Consider the following 20,235-nt stretch of genomic DNA (forward strand, 5'->3'; position numbering starts at 1 on the left):
TTAAATTATCATGAATATATATATATATAGTTACATATATTTTTATTCAATATAAATAGAGCTCAGTCAATATAAATAGAGCTCAGTCAATATGAAAAGAAATGCGCTGCCGTGAAGGGTGAGCCATAAAACAAATGAGCTCTATACCGCATCAGCACATTGAAGCCTCCTGCTTTTACAGAGGCACTGACACAGCATTGTGCCAGTGGAAACAGCATAGTATGCACCTGAGGACCAAATGACCTCCAAAGACATTATCTCTGATGGTGTGGGTGAATATATATATATATATATATATATATATATATATATATATATATATATATATATATATAATCGTATCTACAGATCTACACCAAGTAGGGATTGACTTGGATGGTGCACGTCTCTGCTAATCCATTACTATTATAGAGGCTGCAAAAAACGGGGGTGGGTGAAGAAAACTGTCATGTAGGGCAGCCTCACTGAAAAAGTGTATAGTTTTCATTCAGTTATAACATTTTTGTTGCTGACAAGAAGGGTAAATCCAAATGCCAAATATAGACTAATATAGAAAGGCTCTTGCGCTATTAAAATACAACAGAAAGGTATCATGGGCCCGGTAGTGGAGGGCAGGAGTAGTAGCGAATCAGAACAGGAGACACTGCAAAGCTCAGCCCGTCACCTCCCATCCGCCGAGCTGTCAGTTGCAGCGCACATGAACATCAACGCTGCGGGAGTGGACCAAACGTTGATATTCTTGTAACGTCGAAATATTTGCTCCTCAATGTTTTCATTTAAACCGGGCAAAGACACCACAGGATACACGCCCTGTCATCTCTGTGGACTAAGTACAAACGCGTAGGAAGAGGGCTGAGCCGCTCGCTAGTCGCCGAGCAGCTGGCTAATGGCAGTAGTTAGCTTGCAGGCTCGATAGCTGGTGAACGGAGTCCGCTTCTGCTTCTTGCCGTCATTTGGTTAGAGAAGGTCGGGGAGGCTCATATTAGCTGGTAATTCTAAGCGTCTAGCTACCCTTCAGCATCTCTAATGTGCTATTTTTTTATATTTAAAAAAACAAGCGCGTGTTCTGTGGGTCATTTGCCACGGGGGCTTAACAATTGTTCATCCTCCGTACGTTTACTGTTTTTACGAAATTTAGCTTTGATGTTTGCTAGCTAACAAGCTATTCTCGGCTATGCTAACGCTACCTCGGTGAGACTTTACATCGCAGGAGGTGCAGAGAGCTCCAGTCGAGAGTTAAGGAAGGAAGAGTAGTGACTTATGATGTGGGCTGGCGGAGAAGCGTATGACGGTTAAGTGAAGAAGAGCAAGCAGTATTAGGCTAAACGCTTCGTATTTCCTCACGTTAGTTTCTTTCGAGCTAGGGCCACAGCGACAGCCGAGCTCTGTGGGACTTTAGATGAGGAAAAGAATCGGGGCACCTTGGTTTGCTGGGATGGCTAAATGAATAGTACTGACACTGCTGAACCGTGAGCTGGTGGCCGCTGTGCCAGCTTCAAGGGAAGACACGCTGTCGGGATTATCGCACAGTCTGCAATAAACCAGCCAGTTTTCTTAAAGATGGCTTCGGCGAGCAGCATTGCCGCATCCATTGCGAGCAAAACCAAGACCAAGAAAAAACACTTCGTTGCCCAAAAAGTGAAGCTCTTCCGTGCCAGCGACCCTCTGCTGAGCGTGGTTATGTGGGGAGTCAACCACTCGGTGAGTCAGACCGTCCACTGTCACTGTGATGATCTACGGTTATGTCTCCCTCGATCTTTTGATGTTCCACATTAAGGCTCACTTGCTGTCAGATATCAGCTTTTGTGTTACTGCAGCTGAATAAAAATACGAGGTGACAGCTGTCCAGCGGTTCACTGAACTGTCACCGTAAATACATGACTGGCTTCAATTAGCGCAATCCATTAGTAATGTTTGCTTTAGTGAGCTTTTTGTAGTTGCAATAGTAATGTCGTGGATCTTATTAGGCCGTGGTTTTGATGCATGCATGCGCGCGTGTGTTCGTGTGCGGTGAACTCGCTTTGGCTTCCTGTTGTGCACATGTAGGATAAGCTCCTAGGGCTCTGTGTCATGAGAGAGCAGATCTTCCCATGCAAGACAGCTTATCTCTGCTGTCTTTCTCTTCCTTTGCTGAATAATTGCTGCACTTGGCCACTTCTCAGATGTTGGAAAAAGCACACAACTTGGCAGACAGAGGACATGCAAATATTTCTGGCACCAAATCACAAGTATTATACCTGTAAGCAGTGTTTTGTAAAAAGATTTAGGCTACACATAGATGACAGCTCCTTTTTTGTTACAGTTGTAGTATATAGCTTATCCTTGATTTTTGCCCAGTTTTTAAAATCGTAATTATAGCAGAGTTATAACTGTAGGGCAATCTTTTGGCACCAGACTGAATGAGGAGAACTGATTTCCAAGGTATAGCCAAATGAGCTGAGCAGCAGCATTCATATATTTATTAAGCATACACGTTTATTTTTATGTTAGTTATAGATTTTTTTTAACAATGATGGCAGTAACCTTTATTCTTTGATTGTAACTGATGCTCTAATTTCTCACGCTTTATTTTTCTCTGCCTGTTATATATATATATATATATATATATATATATATATATATATATACACACAAACAAACAACAATAAGAATGTGCATGGTAGCAAATTAACTAAGAATGAATGGAGTGTCTTCTAATGACATCTCTTTTCCTTTTGACAAATGGAAAAAAAAAGTTTACCTTTTTTTAATGTAATAAATCACCTATTTGTTCTTAAATTATTTAGTTTAAAATGATGCACTTTGTTTTATTAATAGCTAGACATTTATTTTCACTAATGACTTTTTCAGCAGTGATCATAGTCTATTTTGTTTTTGTCCATATCTATATGTCAGTTTGAGGCAGGTTGAGGAGTATTTGGTGGATATTTGACATACTTGCAGCACTGTGGGCAGATTGAGGGTAAAGTCTTTATGGGAATGTGTTACTTTTTTTTTTTTTTTTTTTTTACTCTGCAGCATTTGATTTTTTGGAGTAGGGTTCATTGTGGCAGTTTAGTGTGGATTACAGAACCTCAGAATAGTCTGACATGCATGATGCCAAGGCAGCTAAAGATCTAAAGCTTTTATTCTTTATCTAAGCTGTAGTCTGTAGATGGATCACAGTCACCTGGCTAGTGTTAAGCCTGAAGGCTCAAAGTAAGAAACACGAGAGTTTTACCTCTGTGAAGCTATGCACTACAAATTAGTCAGTCTCTTGTTCATTGAAGTGCCTACGAAAGATAAATGTATATAAATATACGACATTTGTCCTCACTTTACTGGTTTTGCTCATCAGATGTGATGTAAGCAGTTGTATCAGCTAGATGGCCACCAAGCTCTTAAAACCCTTCAATAAAAATTTATGGTTATATCATGGATTATTAATTTTTATTTATTTATTTATTTTGTCACATCAGTAAATTTAAGAGAAAATCATTTGTTGGTTTTTGTGTTTGTCCATGCATGTCAAAGCTAGGATTATATCATAATCATTTATCGGATTCAGGTGTCTACTTTTGTGCTGTGTCAACTGTCTGCTGAAACATTATGGGTCAGTGCCTTGTAACCATAAAAACCTAGAGTTTGAAGAATCATTGAATACATGTTCAAACTGTACTCAGATTGCTCAACAGTGCACTGGAGTCGTCAGCACATTCCCTTGTTATGCCTTAGGCTACTTCTCCTGCAGTTTTTCTCAGCAGGTACTCAGCTTGTCATACTATCAGCTATGTAAAAATTACATTCCATGTCAGGTTACTAGATTGAGCCACTGAGTGTTTAGGCCATCAAGTATTGATATAAGTAGGGCCACCCCTTACCAAATTTGCCTTGTTGACAAGTAGTTAGCTACTCATGCACATTTATGATAGCCATCTATCCATTCATCTAAACATCCATCCATTTTAAACTGTTTATCCATGCATCATTCATTTTTTTTATTAAATTAATTATAATTGTATGTATAGGGAGCATCTAAAACTGCTGTTAACTCTTGAATTATTTGAGATATTACATATCTTTGGTAACACTATGCATAATTACAGAGATACAGACCTCTAGTATAAGCTTTAAAAATCTAAATTTTACAACACCACACAGGAAGCCGCCAGTTAATGATACCATTAAAGCAACAGTCAGCAAGGACTCTGTTCCAATAGTAGAATGAGTGTTTAATTGGCTATTATTGGGCTTTTTGTGCATTTAACATGATAAGCCATGTTTGACGTTGATAAATGGTAGGTGAATGTTTGCCTGTGGGTTTTGCCGCTCTATTGGGGCTGTCGTTTACTCTTGAAATAAACCCACTGTTTGGATTTCCTGCCTGACGCGTATAAAATTAATAAATGGAGGAACCAGCTGTGTAAACAGTAATATCTATCTATAAGTGACTTTTGCCACTTCAGTGAGACTTTGAGTTTTGTTGTTTTGTTTTGTTTTTCCTGGCAACCAACCAGTGAACTAACACTCTTCTCATAAACTAATGTTGGGTTGGTTATTACGGGTCAGCCCGAGCTAAAGGTCACTCACTGCAGCAAGGAGATTGCAAAAGTAACATGAACTAAAAAGGGAGTGAATAAAGGGTGAGGCTTGGGAATGCCACCAGACTGCAAAGACAGTAGGACATTGAAACACATTCATTCATACACATGCTCTGCAGTTGTAACCACCCTCTTTAACCACTGTGGGTTGTCATCTGAATAATCCAAATTGTCTTGGCTTAAAAACCAGATTTATTTGAATTACTGGTCCGTTCATTTCTCCAGTGCAGATTAGATGCCAGTAGTTCCAACCTTTATATTAGTCCAGTGAAGTGAGAATGGCATGCAGAATGAGACAAATAGAGTGCCAGCAATCATAGGAATAAATGAGATGTTTAAATGATCCCGTAAACTATGTGTATGTCATCAGAATTGTTGTTGTGTAATAGCTAACCAAAGATATGTACTTTGAAGTATTTAAAAGCTTCCTTAAAATAACCTGCTTAAGCAAGTAGCCCATTTTATTTTAATCCTAGTACTTTGAAATGTTGTCAGCATATATAGCATCTGTTTTTGGCTGCACTAAGATTATAAATTGGGATTGGGGTGCCTCAAGCCATAAAAATTGCAGTGTGGATTTTCGAAAAGAGTATTATTTGGTCCTTTTTCTTGCCTTCTGCCATTGTCAGGAAGATTTTTCTCACTATAAAACTTAATAAAAGAAACTTACATGACAGCGGATTTAGACCATAGCTCTAAGTGTCTAGCTTGGGGGAATGAAACAGGGCCTGTAATGCTTGTTTCCAATTCTAATTTTTAAATCTTTTGCTCTACTAGAGTAGCTATGAGTGATTCACATTAAAAAAATAAAATAAAAAATCATTTGTTTAATCTTGTTGGTGCAGCCCATGTTCATCTACTCCCCAAGCAAGGCTCTCCCATAGAGGCCCCCATGCCTTTAAAACAGATTTATTCTGATTGGGTGCCCCTTGCACACAGCAGGTTTGCACAGCAGGTGTGTGGGACTGCTGTGCTCACAAGCAGACCTTTGTGCCTGCAAGACCATATTACACTTTATGTGACCTCAATAAAATGCAAAAAATGTTTATTTTAACCGCTGACCACATTTAAAATAAGCATCCGAAACGGTAAACTTATATATGACAAAAAATAAGGAAAAGCGTAGAATTAGCACTTGGAGCTTGCAGGATATGGCAAGTTAACTAACAGTCTGCATTCTTGCTGAAAGTAGTGGCTTTCAGAGGGAAGGAAAAGTGTGGTTCTTGGCTCTGTCTTATAGTAACGCTGTTATTATGCTTTAGCCTGAATGTAAATGAACCTAGAATAAGACAAACTAGCAACCCATTTTAGCTTCTTAAAATTGCAACACCATAAAGCGTTTTCTCTGTATTAATGTTTTCACACTACAAAGAACACTTTACAGATTGCATCTCTAACCTGTGAATATTTACTGCTTCTTAGTAGTGTTACCATGGTGAGCCAGGGACTTCATAGAACCCAGTCTGTTGCAGAACCTGTTGGCATGAATTTAGGTCCTAACTCACCTGATGTGCCAGATGGTTTGCAACTCTGAACCATCTGGGAAATTGTCCTTGGAGTCTTTTAAAAGGGCAGGCACTAAAAAAAAAATACTTGGCTGTAGATTAGATGGCCAATCAGATCAATACACTACAATAGAGAGTGCTGAAGAGGAAAACCAAGCCTGGGGAAATTTGAAACCTTTGAAGCTAACTATTCTGTAAGGAAAATTTGTGCATAAAAGACGCTCATAGACATTCAGTTCCCCCCCCCAAAAAATTCTAGGCAGATGGCTGTGTGACCCATCTGTCTGTTGTCACACCTTAAACACTCCTGTAGCTGTGACCTTGATAGGCTTCCTGACGGGTCGCTGTTGCCATCGTGATCTGTAGAATCTTTCCAGCTACCCAATGGTGAAGTCAAAAATACTTGTTTCCTAGAAAGATGCATAAAAGTCCTGGCTACTGCAAGCTAATTTTAAAAATGTTTTCAGGTGCCAAACACCTTGCATCTCCAGTTTGATTCTGCAATGAATCTGGCTCAGACTCCCCTGGGAGTCTGTAACAAGGGATAAAGTTTTGGTTTGTCTGTCAGGTCTATTTGTAAGTCCTTGTGTTGTATGAGGGCAGTGTTGGAAGAGAAGTGTGTCAGAATGTGTTCTGCTGTTGTTGTGTGAGTAGATTTGTCATTGGCTGGAATGCTGCATTGTGACTGTTTAGGCATCCTTTACATTAATGTAGCTTTGACTCCAGCATTTTCTGACATGCTGTTGCATATAATCTGCTCCAGTGCTTTTAAAACTAAAATAAATTTGATAGGTTGTGTGTTGATTTTTATTTTACCAGTCAGGCCTATGTAGCAGGATCTAAATTTATCTTTGTAGGTAATCGTTTCAAGTTTAAATTAAAATAGTTTTGTTCCTTTTTAAAAAATCTGGCTCCCCCTGATCTAAATTTTAATTCATACTAGCGCTACTATTCATTCTTTTTCTTTCTGTTTCTTCACGAAACCCCTCCCCTTCCTGCAGATTTTTAACTAGTTTTGTGAGGGTCTCTTTATTTGCCATCCTGTCTATGTGGCTCAGTTTCATGCCCTGTCCCCCTCTCTCCTGCCTCATTGTCTCTGTGTCTGACTCAGAGTAGCTGTGCCTGCTTCTGTGTATTACATAAGAGTTTGATTCTATAAATATCTGTAGGAGTGACCCACAGCTAATACGTGTGATGATTATGGAGAAAAGCTGAAACCTCACATCCTGTCACCCTGAGGCAGTGACAGACAGAAGAACTTGTTGAAGCATGTGGTTTACTTGCACTGAGCATATAAATTTTTTTTTTCCATTTCGTTATCGCATGCTTGTGTGCATGTGTGTCGCCTTCAATACTGTGTACTTGCTTGTGACCATGGTAACTGTAGAAACAAACTATAATTTAATAGGTGCATTTCCGTTTTGTATTTTGTTTTTTAAAAAGAGGTGGAGAGAGAAACACAATCTTAGCAGCCTCTTGGAGATCCTAATATTGAATAATAATGGTTTAAAACATAGGTGTCAAACTCTGGCCCGCGGGCCAAATTTGGTCCGCAGCCTAATTACATTTGGCCCGCGAAGCCATACCAAATTACTATTAGAGCTGGCCTACTGGTATTATACAGCTAATATATATATTGTTTAGTATTAAGCTTTGCTTGTTCCATATTCAGTTTTTCAGCAAAACGTGTTTGAGTCCATAAGAAAAGATTCATTCTTATATCTCGAGGAATAAATATATTTCAATAAATATTAACGTTAGCCCGCAACTTTGTTCCAGTTTTGAATTTTGGCCCACTGTGTATTTGAGTTTGACACCCCTGGTTTAAAACATACACAGGATGTGATGAAATCAATGGCAAAATTACATTACAAATTTACGTTACATCCTGCTCTTGTCTTTGTAGTAGGGGTGAAATGATTCTGCAGATCCATGGTTAGTTTGTATCTTCTTTGTTTTTATAGTTTTCATTCTTAATTATTTCCATTTTGTTTGAACCACAATAATCTATAAATATAACATCAACCACATCTCCACATAGTTCAATTGCGGTGGTGATATTGGTAGTGAATCTTCAGTGTTTTACTTTGCATTTCTAAGCATTGGCCCTTTATGGCTGATGGGGTGTTGTCATCACCCTGGCAGGCAGGCGGGTGGGTGACATGGACACCCAAGTTTGTGAATGTGATAACTTGAGAACAAAGCAACATAGGAGTTTCAAATTGATAACATACGTGTATCTACTAAAAATCTTTGACGAGTTCGTAGCTCAGTGACCTCAGCCTCAAGGTCAGGGGTCAGAGGCCAAGATTTCTTAAAATTTTGTGAATGCGATAAGTTGAGAACAAGGCAACATTGGATTTTGAAATCCATACCATAGGTGGATCTATTAGGAAGCTAAGGGGTACCCCTGGCTACTGCCAGTATTTTTTCTTTTCCCCAGTACATATTGAGTTACCTCGTAGTAAGGTGACTTTTTGTATTTCCTGTAAACCATAGAAAGAAGGCTAACCTGGATTATGATGCAGTATTATGTACTATGTCGTAGACCACCACTGCTTGGGACTATGGTGAAAGTTGGTGTACCAACAGTTGTTATTGTTCAGGCTCAGATCTTTTTCGGCATCATTGCATTTAGAAGAACATGTTATCTTACATTGGGATCATACTTACGTTGACATGTTTTCAAAACCACACCCATTGTGCAAAAATTTAAATCAACAGATAAATAACCGTGGTTCTAAAGAAGTTAAAAATGCAAGATACGGAGTAACATATTAGCTTTGTGAACACTATAGGTAAGTCTTTATTGCAAAATACCATTTTTATGATATACAGTCATGTCAAAAAACTGTTTTCACATGACTCTGTGCAGTCCTATTAAATGCAGTACCCTCCATGATTTAATAGCTTGTAGAATCACCTTTTAGCAGCAATAACTTGAAGCAATCATTTTTTTGGTATCTTTTTTTTTGTATTTTTGTAAATCAGTCTCTCACATTATTGTGGAGGAATTTTGGCTGACTCTTCATTACAATTTTGCTTCAGTTCAGTTAGGTTTGCATGCATTCATTCATGCACAGCTCTCTTTATGGACTGCTGCAGCATTGTAATTGAGTTGAGTTCTGGACTTTGGGCCTTTCCAGCACCTTGAGTGTTTTGTTTTTTTTGTGTTTTTTTTTTTTTTTTTTTTTTTTTTTTTTTTTTTAGCAACTGTTGTAGATTTTCTGCTGCGGAATCACTCTCTTGTTGCATGACCCAATTTAAAGATTTAATTTACAGAGGAATTCATGGTCAAATTACCTTGCAAGGTGTCCAGGTCCTGTGGCCACACAGTGAACCCAAATCATCACCCCTTCGACCACAGTTGGTATGAGGTGTTTGTGCTGATATGGTATTTGTTTTTCACCAAAATAGCTCTATTTGCACTATATGCAGCCAGACACCTCCAATGGAGCGTCACTTGCTTGTGGAGTGTCACAAGCAAGTGTCACCAATCTCTGTAGATTTGGTGACACTTGCTTGTGATCAATCAAGTGAATTTGATAAGCTGTACCTAAAGGTGTGCATAGTTTTTCACTGGATTGCACAATGTCCTGTGGAAACTATTTTTTTCATACTGCCATAAGCTAAAGTACTCCAAATTGCCTTTGTGGCAGTTCCTGTTGCAGTGTATCGCCTGCACCACATTTTGCTGTGATAATTAACACATAGATGGGTAGATTGGTGTTGGTTTCACAAGGATAAACCAACACCAGCAAAACGTTTGCAACTGGTAAAGATAGCAAAAACAGGCTTTTAGTAATACCTGCCAAAGTTGATTAAAACCACTTATGACTATGTCCATGGGAGGACATAGCTGTCACTGTGTTTGTCGCTGTAGGCTGTGCTTCATTTATTCTGAGTCTGGTTGTGACACATTTGTTTAATAGGTGTAAACACATGCAGCAGCGCTGGTTATGCTGTCTAAATGTTGCGCTGAAGCTGCTGTACTTCCGCACTCCTGTGATGTATTGATAGCAAATCTGTCATAGTAGTACTGCTGATTCAAATAGTTGTACAGCAGGTTATATTCATAGCACCATACATTAAACCACAGGCACAGCAAAAGGCTGAACAGTACTCGTAGCCAGCAATTTCCTGACAGTTCAAAGTGGTTTTATGTTGTTCAAAATTAAATCAGTACTAAAATCAGTACTAAGCAATAAAAATGCATCACACTATACTTGCAGTATCTACTTGCACTGATGTGTACCGTATGGTCCAAAACAAGAGGGGAATCTAATCTATAGTTAATAATATTCTCTCATTTAAAGAAAAGAGAAGACAGAAAGGTGTAAGTACAATAGAAGTTGCTTTATAAGTAGCAGTCCAGTCCATTTACAATGTTAACACAAGACTGTGAATTACTTTCATTTACTTGTCTCCTTAGAGATGTTTAAGGTTATTTTATGTGTGCCCACCAATAGCCTATTTAACAGTTACAGCTAACGTTTAAAAAAATAAAAATAAAAATCTTAAAAGACATTGACAAAAATTCCCCTGAAGCTAAGATCCTGCAGGTCGCAAGGCTAACAGTTAACTGGCAGAAACCCTAAATAACCTTTCTAGCCATCACTAGAACAATGGACAATTTTCCCCAACTACAGCGTAGTGAAACATGTTTTTCTTAAAAGCGAGACCAGACCTATTATATGCAACTATCAAATAATGGTATGTGAAAATGTTTCCTGTTTCTCTTTCTAAAAATGTTATGTTTGACCTTTACTAACAAAGGTTCAAGAGGAACACATCAGAATAATTACATTACCAAGTTAACTTTTTCCACTGATAACGCATTCTGCTTATAGTTTGCAAATCAGTAATGGTGTTATCAGAAAAGATAAGTATGATCATGATTGGTCGCATCTTTCCTGTTCATTGTCAAATATGTCCCTGAGGGCTACCCATCTTGATTGCGGGTCTGATTAGTTTTGCTTCTTTTATATAAAAGTCTGGGAGCAGTTTTCTTTTCAGCTCTGTTTCATTCACTCTTTCAACTATTAGTGAGTCATCTGTCATTGTGCAGAAAGATGAGGCTATGCCGAGCTGCTGACAAAGCATGCTATCTTCACCAACTTCCTGTCCAATGGAGCAACAGCGCACACTTACTTCACTCTGGGCCGGAAAACCAGTCTTCATCACCATGGAGACAAAAAGGAAGTGGTGGTGTGAAATTGTCTGCAAGTTTGATAGATGGAGGAAAATAAGCACATGAACTGGATGGTCATATGAGAGCCTGAAACATGAAATAGCTCTACTTAACATTATATGGTGTGGGCTAGGCGCAACTATAGTCAACTATAGTGAAGTTTATATACAACATTTCCACAAAGGCACCTGCGCAGATGTTTAGCATCAAGGTAGAAGCCTATAAAAAAAAATCTTCATTTGTAAAACATAGGGCAACATTGTCATCCTGGGTAGGCACTTTCTCATGTTTCCTTTTGCTGTTTTTATGGTTGTGAAATTTAAAGGTAGCAACAAGGACATTTGCTGAAACAGTAAATCTACACAAATGGTCATATGAGGGTAGTTTGGGGAAAAATGAACCTCGAGGGACCCATCGTCTCTTTTATCTAACAGATATTTTCATCTCAATTGTCATTGCTGAACACTAGTGTCCTCACAGACACGTGTGTGTGTGTGTGTGTGTGTGTGTGTGTGTGTGTGTGTGTCTGTGTCTGTGTCTGCGTGGTGTGATGAGGCATTGTCTCTGCTCTTGTGTGAAATGCAGCTTTGTTGATTAGGTGACATCTCCCTTGTGTACCCAGGATGCATCTGTTGTATTACGTCACTGTGACGATAGTGCCTGTCACAACAGGGTGCTGAACCATACTTGGATATGACATCTGTGAACTTGGGTCCAGGTTCAAGTGGCAGAACAGGCTCAGATTATATACTTGACCAAAATAAATTAATATCATGAGCCTGTGGGGAATTAGCCCTACATCTTGGCTGTGCTGGGAATTTGTTAGTCATTAGTTACAGATTTTTCTTAAATTATTAATGCTGAATGTCTACATTTTAATATAGCAGTTTCGTCATATATAATAATTTGAGAGTGGACAAGATCATAGACGTATTCTTCCACGCTCAGCCTGTTAATACATGTCTTCACCTGACTGTGACTGGTATAATGAACTTTCTGTTGCATACTGTCTCCAACATTTCTGCAACTTTACAAGGCTGCAGATGATCTGCAATGGTAAAAACATTGGATACCTCGTTTAAGTGAGATGCTGAAGTCGTGATATGACACCTCATTTTGAATCTCAGCACAATCCTAGCTGTAAGCAATGTAGAAAATTTAAATCACATTTGAGACATGGCTGCAGAGGAACATGCACATGTCTTGTTATTAATCAGTCAAAATGAAATATTTTAGGCTACTCCCTGCACCGTCATCACGAGTGTGCTTGGTGGAATGATTGGAGGGTTATTAATAGATTCAAGCAACCTGCTAGGAAGCCTGCCGGCAGCCAACAACAAATGCACAAACACACACACAAATACACACATCGTATGTGTATCAAGCTGTGCCTGATTCATAACAAATGTCAGGTCTGTGCAGTGCAGCAATGTGAAGCATGGCCAGCTCCAAGGGAAGCTCCTGCAAATGTACCATAGGTGATCACAGCTCTCCTGTTCACTGTATAAGGTTCATTGAAGCATCACTCTTGAAATTCAAGGTAAATGTCACTGGGGGTTTTGAAAGGATGAGTGCTCAATTTTTAGCTAGTAATGAGGACACCCCAGTTTCTTTTAAAATTGCATTTCAGAGACTAGAGAAATGGCATTGCACACTGAAAAGAAAATGTCATTATGCTCTGAACTGTAAACATGTTCTATCAAGAAGATTAGAAAATAGCAGGGCTTCACAGACTGCAGGATCTTGAAGAAGCATATTAAGATTAACTTTTCTGCAACACATTCTCTTACTCCTACAAATCCACATGTTATCTAGACTCTATTTATGTCTTGTATTAGACATTATATTGACATTACAGGCTGCGTGTCACTCTTTTTAAAGTCCCCATTTTGTCATTGTCTGTACATTTAAAAACAATGACAAACATTTGCATTTTCTGGAGCATTTCCTTTTGATTCTCTTCACTGCCCGTCCTTCAGATTTGTAGATGACATGATCCTAGAAATGTAATCTATTAAAATGTTTACATCTCCAGTTGTTCAGTGCTGAAGATTATCATTAATTGATGGCCCTGGACACATTGGTTAATGCTCTTTTAAATAATAAAGCACAATAACTTGTATATCTGCTTTAGTGTGGGTTACAAATTCATCCATCAATGTTTTGTTTTCAGGACCCCAAATTTCAGATATCTCAGTTATGTAGGATTGATAACTGTAATATTAGAACAGCCAAACCGAGCACAATCCATGTTCTATCTTAACTTTATTTCCACATTGTGTAGAAAGATAAAATGAAAGAATCCTTTAAGTGTTAATTTCCTCGGTCACTACATCATATTTTGTCTAGGATTTCTGGGACCTCTTATACACCACATGCTTCACAGACATGCTTTAAGCTGCTTCGTTTTCCTAGATGCATGACTGATTGACCCTGTTTTTGTGTTTTTCTTTGCACAGATAAACGAGTTAAGCCATGTCCAGATTCCCATCATGCTCATGCCAGATGACTTCAAGGCCTATTCTAAGATTAAAGTGGACAACCACCTGTTCAACAAGTAAGTTCTTTTTTTAAATTCCAAAGTAATTGTGTGTCACCAAAATAAATGTGTTTTTTAAATTAAGCATAAAGGAGTAACAAAACACACTAAATAGCATTCATGAATTCTTCGTTATGTTTTTCTGATTTTTGTGTACACACAGGGAGAACATGCCTAGCCATTTCAAGTTCAAAGAGTACTGCCCTCTGGTGTTTCGAAACCTCAGGGAGAGGTTTGGCATCGATGATCAGGACTTTTTGGTAAAAAAAGACTTCTACCATTTGTAGTATATGATTGGTTTAAATTTGAATATTGGGTTGTCACTTACTAAAGATAACCATGTTTTTTTAGTAGATGTTTCACAGTCTAATAACTTTAACAATCTAAGCACACTTAAACACGTAACTACTCCAAAACAAATGCAGTCATCTTTTCCCTCTTTTGTTTGAGCCCACTCTGTCTTCAGTTTTTGCTCTTTCCCAGTAAATCCCTGTTTCCCGGTGCAGTATGTGAGTTGGCTGTATTTGGATGTCATTGTCTCCCAGCTCAGTGCAGCTGCCCCTCTTACATGTTTTCATTAGGGCTCAGCTGGCTGCAGTAGGAGTTGAAAGTCACCAGTCCAAAATGCCACATTGTCGCTATTAAACTGGTATTAGACACTTGTTGAAGATAGAAGGTTTAAAGGTTTGTTTGTTATTTTTCATGGTGCTTAATGTCAGACGTATTAGTTTATGCTTTGGGAAGGTCATTAGAGTGCAACAGTAACCATTATGTTAAATAAATTATGAGAAAAATTGGTAACCACTGCAAAAAAATTGATAAATTTAAGCATTTCTTTAGCATGTTGAGCTTGTTACTCAAATGATTTCAATATTGCACTAAGACTTGGTCATTTCTTACTTTTCATACTTTTTAGCAGTCTCAAAAAGCAAATCTTCTGTAAGCTTCTAAACATAAGAAGAAATGATATTGTTGTTTCTGCCACATAACTCCAAAGTTTGTTGTCATTCTGCAACATAAGCAACATAAGCTAACAGTTTAAGAGAGGGGGTGAGGAATTCTTAGAGAATGAGGGATTGAGCCATAGGGTATTGGATCATCTTACTTGTGAGCTCCAAAGTCTGGGCAGCGGCTGTTTACGTCTGTGTGTAGCTTTGGCAGCGCAGCAGCCATAGGGGTCAAACCCTCATATGTTTAGACTAGAGTGTGGGAGGTGGTGAAACAATAAGAATGCAGATGTACTTGCTGTATTTCTGAGCTCCCTCACAACTGTGCACTACCTCAGAAATGTAATTTCCCTATCAGCTATTCAATAATGAGAGGTCAATATGAGTTCTGACTCTTTTTCAAAACAGGTTTTATAGGGAAGTTAGGATTGTCAAAGAGCAAAGATGACAAGCTGCTGTCATTTCATTGTGCCCATCCTTATCCTTGTTTCATCTTTGTTTGTGCTCTGTGTTTGCAGAACTCTCTGACACGCAGTGCTCCCTTAAACAGTGAGGCCCAGGGACGCAGTGGGGCCCGCTTCCATACCTCTTACGACAAACGGTACGTCATCAAGACCATCAGCAGCGAGGATGTGGCCGAGATGCACAACATTCTAAAGAAATACCATCAGGTGAAGAGGGCTTTTTTAACTATAATGTATGACTTACTGTTTATTCTTCCATAGGAAGAAATAGATTATGCTAGCCTATGGCTGATGAAAATAACATCAAAAGGAAAAGGGACAAGCTGTTGTCTTTAATAATGCAACTTCTTATTGATCTTGCAGTTTAAGTAGTGATAAAAAAAAAAAAAAACTTTATGGGTTCCATAGTCATGCCATGTCCACTGATAGCTGTTGTAATAGGAGCCCCTTACTCCCTTTAGTCTGTTTATCATCTCTCAGGAAAAAGCTAAGTTGTGCTTTGCTTTAAAAATCTCTTTCTTTATTCCATAAACTCTCCCTGTTAGTACAGGCATTAAGTATCCATTGTGACTGAAAAAAGGGTCATATATTTGTCTTCTTCACACTCTTTCTGTAGTTTATTGTTGAGTGCCATGGCAACACGCTGCTTCCTCAGTTTCTGGGGATGTACCGGCTCACAGTGGATGGGGATGAGACTTACATGATTGTTACTCGCAATGTCTTCTCTCACCGCCTTTCTGTCTACAAGAAATATGATCTCAAGGTAAGAGGGAAGGAAAGAAGAACACACAAAAAAGAAATGAAATGAAGGAGGAGAGGTGATCAGATACAGCATGAATGTGAAAAGAAATTGAATCCGTGTGTCTTTGTTTTTTGTTTGTTTTTCTAAGGGGTCCACTGTGGCAAGAGAGGCGAGCGACAAGGAGAAGGTATAGTCACCTGCTGAGAGCTAAGGTCCACTGTTATACATAATCACGAATACTAAATATCTGGATAGGACTCTTAGCCATACCTGTCTGCTTTGAGCAGTAAATGATATCAATTACAATTTTAGCTAGAATTCTTAATAAAAGTAAAAGCTTTAGATATCAAAGCAAACTAAACAAGTCCACCAGACTTCCACTTAAATTTGCAAAGTGTTGCTTAATGAAGTTCTGAGAGGATTTGTGAGTTGGTGTCGTCTTAAACAGCTGTGCTGTGTACCCTGCCGATGTCTTGGTTCTGGTACTACTGAACAGTCTGGCAGTCTGAGGAATAGTTTAAATATAGTATATTAAACGTGAATATTTTGTTTAAATAACATGTCATAAGAAAGCCATGTGGACGATTAGAGAATGAGAAAGAAAACAACCTGTTTCCAGTGTTTTCAAACAGTTCCAGGCTCACTGTCATCACCCAAATGGTTTAACTAACAGGACTCTGGTGTCTGCTTTTGTTTCCCTTTGGGTGGGGATGACAGTAGCAAATATCCATCTCCTTCAGGTAGCACCTACTTTGTCACTCCATTCCCTTTCTAGCCACTGCATGGTATTTTTGTTCCTTTTAATTTGCTTCATTCCCTCTAACCTGGCTTCTGCTGATCCATTAGTTCCCCTGCTTGCTGTCTGTGTGTGAAAGACTGATGGTTGTGTGCATCTGCGCGTTTGACTCTGTCTGGCTGTTTGTTGTTGTAGTGTTTTTATTCGAACAGATGTTGTCTCATGATTGAGTATGTTGTTTTTTTATGTGGTTGGTTGGTGTGTGTGTGTGTGTGTGTGTGTGTGTGTGTGTGTGTGTGTGTGTGTGTGTGTGTGTGTGTGTGTGTGTGTGTGTGTGTAAACAGTGTATATGAGCAGGACATTTTGTGCGATGGAAGTTTTGCTGTTTGATGTGAGAAACAGCCTATTTTTGAGCTTTTGGCTGCTTGAACAGAGTCACCTGTTGAAAATGAGTTGTCACAGAATTTGCAGAAATCTGACTGATTTTGTCTTTTGTGTTAAATGTGTATTCGCTAACAACAGTTCAAATGGTTACCTTGCCTGATAAGAAGAGTTTTATTTAGCTGTTTTTTGTTTTGTTTTTTTTCCTTAAGGTTGAAGGTTTGATCTAGAACAATGATACTTACAGACATCGTCTTTGATTACTTTGCAGTGCAGTGTATCAGCTTAGCAAGATGGAAAACTCACTGCTCTTTTCATTATCTGCATACACATTTATTTCTGCAAAGTTTAGTCTTTGCCTGTAAAAGGTATTTACATAGGCTGCCCCAGTTTTGAACCACAGCAGCTTGAAGCGAGTTATATTGGGGGGGGGGGGCTTAATTGTGGAACACCATGCAGTGAGACATGGAAGACTTCAGGGAATCCCTGAACTAAATATAGGCCCCTGTACATGGGGGAACAAGCAAAATATTATTATGGTTAAAACAGATGAGGGGAAAAAAAAAACAGCTGAGGATTTAACACACACGTGAGCCTACTATGTGACCTCTTTTCGTCTGCAGCGCAGCTGTGTGAAGCACCATTTGCTGTCTAGCAATAGAGATTAAGAAGCAACAGGATACATTTTGGCAAGCTCGCATGTATTAAGTCAGATGTTATATTTTCTGTTAACTTAAACTACAACAATTTCAAAGAAGTTGGGCCACTGTTTAAAATGTAAAATAAAAATGAATGCAAATCTCATGAACTCATATTTTATTCATAATAGAACATAGAAAACATAAACGTTTAAACTGAGAAAATGTATTTGTAATTTAATGGCAGCAGCACATCTCAGAAAAGTTTGGGCAGGTTTGGACTTGGGGCAGGAATGTTGTCCCATTCTTGTCTGATATAGGATTCCAGCTGTTCAACAGTCCTGAGTCATCTTTGTCATGTTTTTTGTTTCATTGACCAGATGTCTGCATTACAGGCAGGCCAGTTCAGCACCTGGACTCTTCTATTATGAAGCCATGCCGTTGTAATAGCTGCAGTATGCGTTTTAGCATTTTCTTGCTGAAATGTACAAATATGCCCAAAAAAGATGTGAATGGAAGCACGTGCTGCTCTAAAGCCTAAGTATGCCTTTCAGCATTTATGGTGCCTTTCCAGATGTGCAAGCTGCCAATTCCACAGGCATTAATGCACCCCCATACCATCAGATGCAGGCATTTAAACGGATGCTGACAACAAGCTGGATGGTTCTTCTATTTAATCTAGAGGACGAAGCGTTTTCCAAAAGCAATTTCAAACTTTGATTTGCCTGACCACAGAACAGTCTTCTACTTTACTTCTCTGGGCACTTTGGCCCAGAGAAGACAGTAGTGCTCCTGGATCATGTTCACGTATGGCTTCTTTGCAGGGTAAAGAGCTTTAACCCGTATTTGTGGATGGGACAGCGAACTGTGTTCGCAGACTGTGATTTCTGGAAATGTTCCTGAGCCCATGCAGTGATTTCCATGACAGAATCATGGATGTTTTTAATACTGTGTCATCTGATGGCCTGAAGATAACGGGCATCCAGTATTGATCTTTGTTCCTTCCACACAGAGATTTCTCAGAATCAGTCTCTGAAACTTTTGATGGTAGTCTTTGAAATTTAAAGTTGAAGAACATTATTCTGAAATTGTTTCATACAATTTGTAGATTGAGTTTCTTGCGGATTGTGAACTTCTACCCATCTTTACTTCTGAAAAACTCTGTCGCTCTAAGATGCTCTTTTTACACCCAGTCATGTTACCGACCCAATGCCCGCTAGCCTAATTAGTAGTAAAATTTTCCTCTAGCGGTTTCTTTTTTAGTATCACTTACTTTTCCAGCCTTTCATTGTGCAGTTGCAAAGTTGAGACGTGCTGTTGTCATCAAATTTAAAATGAGCTAATGTTTTTCATGAAGTAATAAAAGTTCTCATTTTTGACAGTTTTTGATGTGCTTTCCATAGTTTGTTGTCAATAACGTGGCTTCATGGGATTTGCAAATCATTGCTGCTTGTTGGTTTTCTTTGTTTTTTATTTTTTAGATTTTATTCTTTGGACTTCTTTGGAACTGGGGTAATACTACACGTTGTTGCCTGTAGGTTGTATTGATTTCTTTGCTTAGTTTAACTTTTAGCTAATAAGCAATACATAACGAAATAACAAGTAACAATACGTGAAGCTTCTTTACTCTAATACTTATCTTATAGTTAAACTGCAGAGTGCAAAATACAGCATCTGATCACACATACATTTACACCAGACTTGGAACAGATCTCACAGAGTTAACTAAGGTTCAGCCTTTAGAGATCAAGATCTGGCCACACACACACGACCCCACACACAGGAATACAGACATGCTTAAGTTACGTTTGCTCTCACACACTCAGTGGGTCAGTAAGATGTCTAAGAAGTAAAATGGTGTCAAATAAGAATAAAAAAGGGAAACAGTCCATTTTGCTCAGTCTGTATTCTTAAAAAAAAAAAGTTTTAAAGAAACGCACACAAACAACAAGCACGGCAGAGTCCTCTCCTGACTGCATGGCCCTCTCCCTTTCATGCATGCATCTGCATGGTATATATAATGTTTTTCTGCATCCTTTACAAAGTTACATGATTTCAAACACATTCCGATGTGTATGAACACCGGTCTCATTCTTTTGCACATTGTGGGCATTTTCTGTTCTACTCATGTATGACATGTATATTTTTTTCTTTCTTTCATTTTTTTTTTTTTTTTTCATGAAATAAATTCTGTGGTTCTTGTAGCTGCTGTCTCAGGGGTTTGGCTGTCAAGCAGCAGCAGCAGCTGGCTTTTCTGACACATTTTATATACAGCATTTACCAGAAAAACAGTCAGGTGGTTGACACCTTCATTTATTTTATTCTCAAACTAAGTAGAGCTCAAATGAGGTTATACTGGTCTTATATGGGCCTATTAAATCATGTTATTTATATTATTTGTGGTTAACCAGGTATTTAGGACACTAGCAGTGACAGCGTTTTATTTTATTTATTTTCTTTGGTGATCTGTGAAATTTAGAGGTTGTGTTTGTTTGTCATAAATAGTCGCTGG

At 38.6% G+C, this 20,235-nt stretch overlaps 1 protein-coding gene across 4 annotated transcripts in view; it reads left to right on the plus strand.

Annotated features, from left to right (window-relative positions):
• Positions 1-647: 647 nt before the first annotated feature.
• The window catches only part of pip4k2aa (phosphatidylinositol-5-phosphate 4-kinase, type II, alpha a), a 28,487-nt gene continuing 8,899 nt past the window's right edge, over positions 648-20,235 (plus strand). For 3 of the 4 annotated variants that reach the window (XM_004546550.6, XM_004546552.5, XM_004546551.5), the window contains exons 1-6: positions 648-1,701; positions 13,736-13,833; positions 13,979-14,075; positions 15,281-15,433; positions 15,843-15,989; positions 16,117-16,155. In XM_004546550.6, the coding sequence (XP_004546607.1) occupies positions 1,561-1,701; positions 13,736-13,833; positions 13,979-14,075; positions 15,281-15,433; positions 15,843-15,989; positions 16,117-16,155 (675 nt within the window). In that variant the 5' untranslated portion in view covers positions 648-1,560. The remainder of the gene's footprint in view (positions 1,702-13,735; positions 13,834-13,978; positions 14,076-15,280; positions 15,434-15,842; positions 15,990-16,116; positions 16,156-20,235) is intronic. The other variant, XM_004546553.6, reaches the window with a different exon arrangement.

This window comes from Maylandia zebra, linkage group LG9 (assembly GCF_041146795.1).
Source record: "Maylandia zebra isolate NMK-2024a linkage group LG9, Mzebra_GT3a, whole genome shotgun sequence".
In the NCBI taxonomy this organism is placed as follows: Eukaryota; Metazoa; Chordata; class Actinopteri; order Cichliformes; family Cichlidae; genus Maylandia; species Maylandia zebra.